Source organism: Myotis davidii, unplaced genomic scaffold (assembly GCF_000327345.1).
Source record: "Myotis davidii unplaced genomic scaffold, ASM32734v1 scaffold809, whole genome shotgun sequence".
Classification (NCBI taxonomy): domain Eukaryota; kingdom Metazoa; phylum Chordata; class Mammalia; order Chiroptera; family Vespertilionidae; genus Myotis; species Myotis davidii.
Genome location: NW_006300017.1, coordinates 1774108 through 1782269, shown reverse-complemented (window position 1 = coordinate 1782269; position 8162 = coordinate 1774108). Strand labels below are relative to the sequence as shown.

The window sequence follows — 8162 nt, the reverse complement described above, 5'->3', positions numbered from 1 at the left end:
TTACCTATATTTAATCATTTTAGCCTCAAAACAAACTACTGGAAGTCAGCTTTATTAAAATTGTAATGAGTCCAGCAGGTGTGGCTCAGTTGTTGAGAATTGACCTAGGATCCAGGCCATCACAGTTTGATAACCAATCAGGACTGTGTTGCAGGCTCGATCCCCAGTAGGGAGCGTGCAGGAGGCAGCCAATCAATTATTCTCTCTCATCAATATTTCTCTCTCTAGCTCCCTCTCCCTTTCTCTCTGAAATCAATATAAATATAATGTTTGAAAGTTGTAATGACAGTAAAGAAAACGGAGCACAACACGCCAACACGACTTTCCCAGGTTCTTGCGGCTTCTGTGTGGGATTTGAACCCAGGTCCCGAGACACCAGCACCCAGTCTATGTTGTTATGCTCTGCTGCCTTCTAGATGGTCTCATCTAAATGAAGTGTTTGTCCCACACTCGCTCTGATAGGCGTTCTAATTGCACACAAAACTCCGGGATATTTCTGAAGTCCAACTTTGACTCAGAGGGCACTTCTGGGAACCTCTAAAGCAACGGGTACTAAATACTGAACTGACAATGATTCCGAATTTCTCTCCGGTCTTGGACCAGCAGGGTGTCCATAGCTCTGTGTGGCGTGCGTGCCTTTCTCACCATCTCTCCTGATGGATTTTTCCAATAGGAGGCTCTCCAAAAGTCCGCGAGATCCAGTCTATCCAGCAGGATTTCTACTGGCGAACAATCCAGGTCTACCCTCTGGATAAATCCATAGAAGGTACTGTGGGAATTCCGTCATTAACTGGATGCACTTTTAATAACTGCCACATATTCCATTTCCCATGTGTAAGAAAAATACCTATAAAAAGACTTTTCAGCTCAGCCAGCATGGCTCAGTGGTTGGGCATCGACCTGTGAACCAGGAGGTCAGGGTTCGATTCCCAGTCAGGGCACATGCCCTGGTGGCATGCTCCATCCCCAGTGGGGGGCATGCAGGAGGCAGCCAATCAATGATTCTCTCTTATCATTGATGTTTTTCTCTCTCTCTCTCTTCCTCTCTGAAATCAATAAAAATACATTAAAAAAATTTTTTTTTCAACTCATACCATTACTTCTCTTCTTCCTTGCCATCTTTTCCACCCAGTACGATGACCCAGCAGTGGCTCATCCATACTTGGTACCCGGCCACCTCCCTACACCATGGCCCCTTGTCCACATCAGGCAGAACTCCCTAGGAAGCTCCTGGTGAGCAGCCACCAATGCACTGACCGTTGCTTTGTGTTCCCTTAGCCCCACCTGAGACCTTCTCGGAGGCACCTACTCGAGGAAAAAGAGCTGGTGTTCTGGTAAGGCCCCCTTCTTCCTGTTCTACTGAAATGTTGCTCTCATAGTGTCTCCCTTGTAAGTCCACTTCCAATATAAGAACCTGACAAGGTGAGGGTACAAGACATGCACACTGCCCTTGGTTCTGTGAGTGAGTGGTGACTGGAAGTCTTCCACGGGCTCATAACCGATAGAAGGAGAAGTCTTAAAGTGACAGCACCGAGGACGTAAAGTACAACCTAGGGCAGTGATGGTGAACCTTCTGAGCTCGGCGTGTCAGCATTTTGAAAAAACCCTAACTTAACTCTGGTGCCGTGTCACATATAGAAATTTTTTGATATTTGCAACCGTAGTAAAACACTTATATTTTTGATATTTATTTTATATACTTAAATGCCATTTAACAAAGAAAAATCAACCCAAAAAATGAGTTCACGTGTCAGAGGTGTCATAGGTTCGCCATCACTGGCCTAGGGAATGTAGTCAATTACGTTGTAAAACTACGCATGCTGACCAGAGGGTACTAGTCGTATTGGAGCGATTGCTTGTATGGTACATACATGTCTAATCACTATGCTGTAACCTGGAGCTAGTCCAATATTTTTTTAAGTATAAGTTTGATTTGGGGGCAAGGAGACTTATGTATGACCTTCAGTTCTGTTAGGTTTTACACTGCTCACTCTACTTACATTAGCATCTTATAAGCAGGAGTTTTCTTTTAATCAACGCTACTGTCCAATGAGAAAACAGAGGCTCATACATGATATGATTTGGATAATGATACTAATATAGGAATGCAGAGTGTCCGTTTGGGACGGTGAAAAAGTGCTGGAGATGAAAAGTTGTGATGGTCACACAACAACGTGAATGTCCTTAAGGCATACTAAACTTGTACACTTTAAAATGAGCCCCGATGGTGTGGCTCAGTGGTTGAGCATCGACTTATGAACCAAGAGGTTACGTTTCGATTCCTGGCATGGGCACCTGCCTGGGTTACAGGCTCAATCCCCAGGGGGCCCTGAGGACATGGAGTAGAAGGGAACAGAGACAAAGGACAGAATGCCCTGGCTGGGTGGCTCAGTGGGTTGGAGAGTCATCCCTTACACCAAATGGGTGTGGGTTTGATTCTAGGTCAGGCACATACCTAGGATGCAGGTGTGATCCCCGGTGGGTAGGTGCGTATGGGAGGCAAGCAATTTCAGCCCAGCCGGTGTGGCTCAGTGGTTTGTCTCCCCTCACCCCCCAACCTCTCTCTCTCTCTCTCTCTCTCTCTCTCTCTATCTCTCTCTCTCTCTCCCCCCTGCTTTCTCTCTGTAAACATATCCTCCAGCAGGGATTAAAAACTAAATAAATAAAAACAAAACAAGGCAAAAACACCCCTCTCCTTTGGTTTTAATGTGGTTTATTTTCAGTATCAAGTTAGTAAACTGTCAGGTGCTATGAGCAGAAGAAAAACCCATCCTAGTTCTTTTTCCCTTGAGAGCTGAACGCTTTTGTGTCCGTTTAAAAACTATATGAGATATCCAAGTTTTCAAATAGAACCTTCCTGAAGGTTTTCACTGACAACCTTCCTGATGAGGGGACACAAGACGCTTGGATTTCTTTGTGCAAAAGGCACAGCACAGACCGGGGCTCAGCAAGGCGAACGGGCCGTGATGCCTGGACTGGGAGACGCGCTCATGTTTCACATTTCAGCAGTGATTCCCAGCTCCTTCAGCCTGCCAGAACCCGCCGTAGCCATATGTGCAAATCAGTATTGTCTGCGCGTCCCCTCAGCATTCTAGTACGAGGCTGTTTTAATAGTAAGAGTAGAAAACTGGCAAAGTACAGTAATGTAAGGCTTTCTGTATGATACAAATTAAAACAAAGAGTGTGACATTGATTTCTAATTCATATTTGATGTATATTGCATCAAATAACAGCTAAACCGCTTACACTGGAATTATCTTTAAAAAGTTTTATTTGACCACATAGATAACATGTTCTGGTAGATGACAGACAAAGAGTTGATTTATGGGTATTTTCTTAACGTAATGACTGACAGTCATTAAGCATTGGCACAGGTAAGGCCAAAAAGATGGATTTTGTTTGGGGGACACCAATGAGTGGCTCCGGAAATGAATGGAACTACCCTAAAATGGGGAGTCTAATTTAAAATATATATACTTACAGGGTTGTTTTCCTCGCAGGAAATTTATCCTCCTCCGAACTACCTCTCCACCGAGGAGGCCATCATCATCCTAAAAGCAAGACATAAAAATGGTCTCTGGTCAACTTGCGGGTGCTTCTCCCCATCCCACCTTTTTGTGAGGAGGCATTGAGGAGGTCAGTGAGGATTAGCAAGCATTTCCCTCCCCGAGGGAGGACGATGTCAATGTGGATTTTCCTAGGAGAGCCACCACATCCTTGTTTACTCAAAGAACAGTCCGTCCCAATTCCAGTCACGGCCAGCCTCAGTTCCTGCTCCTGTCTGAAGTGGGCAGAGATAAAGTGGGCACTCGTGGGATGTGTTTGTGATGTTTACACATGGACGATGCTGAAGAACCCAGGGTTTGGGTCAGGCTGCCGGGATCCAATCCTGGCTCCGTGACTTAATCGCATCGTGACCGTAAGCTTTTTTCTTGACTGTCTATAAAATGACGATGAACTGTGCACCTGTTTTATGAGGTTATTATAAGGTCGAATCACATAAAATAAGGGAAGTGATTTTGAAGAAGTCCTAGCACCCTAAGTATTCCAGGTATGCTCATTACGATTGTGCTTAATGCACGGTACAAGGATTACTGTGGACCGTGTCTTTAGGGAGAGTGGAAGAGAGAAGGGAAGGACAGAGAGAACTAGCCAGGTGTGAGAAACACATCGATGGTTGCGTCCTGCACGAGCCCTGACCAGGGTCCAGGCTGGGGAGGAGACTGCAACCAAGGTGCGTGCCCTTGACCGAATCGAACCCTGTAGGCCAGTGGCAGGCGAGTTCTAAATCGGGTAGGAGGCCCTTGGTGGGTCATGTTCTGGGAACTGAGGCAACGGATCCTTGCTAGGAACGCTCAGCACGGATTATTCAAGGTTGGGTCTCAAAGGCAGAGAAAACTGTTTTTGTCTTTTCTGAACCTTCACCTTGCAACTGTGCCCAACGGCTGTGCATAGTGCCCGCTTGGGCTCTGCTCACTGAGCATGGTTGTCTGGATCCCTCCTCAGAGAACGTGGCCTTTGGCGTCCACCTTAGGAAGCCGGGAGCCCTGTGGCAGGGAAACGGCTGCACTTACTGTGTCTGCCCGGGGCTGCTGCTGGAACTGAGGCCCGATGGTAAGAAAACGTCGATGCTGGGACGGCCTCGGAGGCCTGGCTTCCGTTGGGCCCCGAGGAAGGTCGGAAGGTCATGGGATGACCATCCTCACCAGTGCTGGCACCTCTTCAGGCTCCAGGATGCCAGTCCTGATGCTGTCACTCAGGTTGGTGTCTGTCATGAGCTCTTGGATCTCCGTCTTCAACAGCACCTGGACCTCCTGGCAATGGACCCCCACACCAAGGTGAGCCAGCAGACATCACTGAGGCGGGGAGAGAGCTCTTTACCGCTGGGTGGGGAGAGAATCCCGGTGTCTACCTGGACTTTCTCTGGACAAGGGCAAATGAACAAGTGAATTAGAGCATCGTTTCCATGGGAGACTGAGAAGCTAGCTCTAGAGTGGGGAGAGGAACATGAGCAGGCATTCAGTTCTTTATCCAGATCCCAAAACAGGGATGTGTTTAAAGGTATGCTTTTAATACTTTCAAATGCCTCTGATTCTCTCTCGTTTTGTCTTTTCCTCACACTTCCCCTACATCAGTGGCTCCCAACCTTGTTTTGGCCACGCCCCACTAAGCATCTCTAAAATCCTGATGCCCATTCTATGTAATCACTTTCCCAGCTCACTCTCTTCTGTAGCCTACCATTTCCTTGTACGACAGCTAGTAAACAAGGCCTTTGAAGGCAGAAATTATTTAAAGTTTGCAGCACGCCCATACCCTGTCCCCCTGCGGTGCCAAGCACAGTTCCTTACAGAGAGTATGCAATCAAAACAGAAAATATTTGTCATAGCTAAAGGTGTATATTTTGGTCTCTCTAAACCCTGACTTGTAGTTAACAAAATATCTGGGATATTTTTTCTATAGAGATGAGGGGATAGAATCGAACCTGCAACCTTTGGTATATGAAACGATACTCCAACCAACTGAGCCACACTGGCCGGGTCCAGGGAACTATTTCTTAAAAGCTAATTAAGTAGAGAGATTTTCTTAAAAATTATTACTCCAAAATCTAGTTAAGTGTTTAAATATTTTAAAATACATTTTTAAAAATAGTTGTAAAGACAGACAGAATAAAAAACCCATTTCAGTGGAGCTTGAGATGGTACAGAAAGGGGTAAATTTTATTTATCAATCAAAGACCTTTAAAAAGAGGAGCAGCTTCATAGAAGAAAACAAAAACATAGATAGAAAAGATATACTCCAAGTGATTCCGAGAAAGGGTTCTCTAAACTGTGAACACTATTCCTAGACGCTTCTTAAAAAGAACACAAATATTCCGAGTTCCAGGTCGCCTCAGGCCTTGATATTCAGGTGTTCCAGACATCCAGACACCCTAAGTCACCGCTCAGGGCCAAGTTCCCCTGAGGCGCGTTTATCCTGATTTCCTCCGAGGTGTGCTGCGGAGGAAGTGCGCCCACAGAAACCTGTGTCTCCGGCTGAGGTGCAGGGGACAGAAAAGACAGGCCACTTTTCTCCATTTCCCCTTCCCCACGCCTTTGCCTCATCAATAGAAACACTCTGCACGGAGCACCCAGCTTCCTGGAGGAGGATCCGGTGAGCCAGCACACGCAGGCAGATCGAGGAGACCATGTGGCTGCAGAGAGGACTACGGTCGCTGATGCGTCATCATCAGGCACCTTGTGCTTCAGGAAACACGGCAGTGACCTTGTGACATCCGACCAAGGCGGCTCCGCCAGGCCTCCAGGAAGGCTGCGCCAGCCCCATGACGCTCATGCCGACACCGAGGAAGGTCCTCTTAGGAGGGCTCGGGCCTATGACCTTATTCATGACTTATTTGTAACAGAACCATCCACCGGGGGCCACTCAGCACCAGTTCAAGTGCACATTCCACGCCGTGGCAGAGCACCGTGTCCAGCGCTACTGCTGAAGCAGGCTTCGCGAGATCAGCATCCTCATCACTTCGTTGCTGCCTGGAGGAGGGAGGAGTAAGAATGAAGGAGTGAGTAGCAGCCAAGTGTGCCTGAGAACTCGGCAGCGTCTGACCAGGGTGTGTACGCCTCGCTCAGGGTAGGCATGATGCAAATGACGATGGTTGCTTTTATCCTGGCAATTTTATCGAATTGCCACAGACTTCTCTCAGAAGTACAGAGAAAGGTCAGAAAGTGAGGAATAAATTTACTTTCACAAAGACCTGTCCTGCCCTGGCCGGTGGGGCTAGGTTGGGCATCATCCCGTGAACTGAAGGGGTTGCTGGTTTGATGCCAGGTCAGGGACGTGCCCAGGCTGTGGGCTCTGTCCCCAGGAGGGGGCATGCAGGAGGCGGCTGATGAATGTTCTCTCTCCCTCTCCCTTCCTCTCTCTATAAAAATCAATAAACTATTCTTTAAATAAATAAACCTCTCCTGATGGTAAAGTGCTTATATTAGGTAAAAGAAGAAGACATGGTGTATATATAGTATAATTCTATTTTTTTAATGTACCTAAAGAAGCATAGAAAAAGACCAAAGGAGATATTTTTTGGACTTACACACGAAAGGAGTGCAAATTATTAATTCTGGATGTGGAAACATAAGCGATTTCTTTTTAATTATACTATATTTTATAAATTTTCAACAATAAATACACAAATTTCTTTGGTAATCAGAACACTCAATTTTAAAAGAACAAACATTTTCCCTGACAGGGGAGGGGTGTGTGTGTGTGTGTGTGTCAATGGCTTGCTTCATTTTTACAATGGCTTTTAATGCAAAGAGAAATAGGAACCTCTATGAGGGATGAGATCATACATCTCAAATAAAATCAAGTCTAAAATTCCTGATTTATCTAATAACAAAGTCCATGAGAGACAAAGGGATAAAGATCAGTGCCGGGTTTTTCCACGAGTGGATGACATGCGGCCTGATACAAAAGTGCCTGGCTTTTCCCACTTACTCTGAGGGGGTAAAGGCTGGGTGAAATCGAGGTAAAGTTTCCTACACTCATAACGCTGGGTGAGAAAGTGAAGGCAGGAGTAGAGGAGGAGACTGACTCGTGTGAGCACTAGAATTGAGCGCACAAACACACTAGTATTTGGGGATGAGGTGTGCGAGTGTGGCTCTCAGAAAAGCAGCAGCAGCCCCACTTGGAAACTTGCTACAGATGCAAACTCTCTGGCCACCCAAGACCCTGAGACAGGAACTCGGGTGGGGCCCAGCCGCCTGTTCTCACAAGCCCTCCAGGTGACTCTCAGGCGAGCTCAGGTCTGAGAAGGCGGCTTGGCGGGGCAGGAGAGCCCGGGCGCAGAGGCCCATGAAAGCAGCCCCACATTCTTCCCCTGAAAGTCGCTTAGATAAGCCGCTGCCCGTCGGCTGTCCCTGCCGTGTAACCACCCCGGACACCTGCACCAGCTGGAGCCACAGTGAAGGGATTTCAAGGCGTGTGCACTGGTGTGGAGAGTGAAGACCAACAGCTTACAGTGTAAGCCAGGGGTCCTCAAACTTTTTAAACAGGGGGCCAGTTCACTGTCCCTCAGACCGTTGGAGGGCCGGACTATAGTTAAAAAAAAAAAAACTATGAACAAATTCCTATGCACACTGCACATATCTTATTTTGAAGTAAAAAAACAA

The 8162-nt window shown here is 46.8% G+C and overlaps 1 protein-coding gene across 1 annotated transcript in view; it reads right to left on the bottom strand.

The window, feature by feature from the left end:
• Nucleotides 1–5690: 5690 nt before the first annotated feature.
• Nucleotides 5691–8162, bottom strand: part of ACAD8 (acyl-CoA dehydrogenase family member 8) — a 14266-nt gene continuing 11794 nt past the window's right edge. The window contains exon 11 of the mRNA XM_006776058.2: nucleotides 5691–6527. Within this exon, the coding sequence (XP_006776121.1) occupies nucleotides 6475–6527 (53 nt within the window). The 3' untranslated portion in view covers nucleotides 5691–6474. The remainder of the gene's footprint in view (nucleotides 6528–8162) is intronic.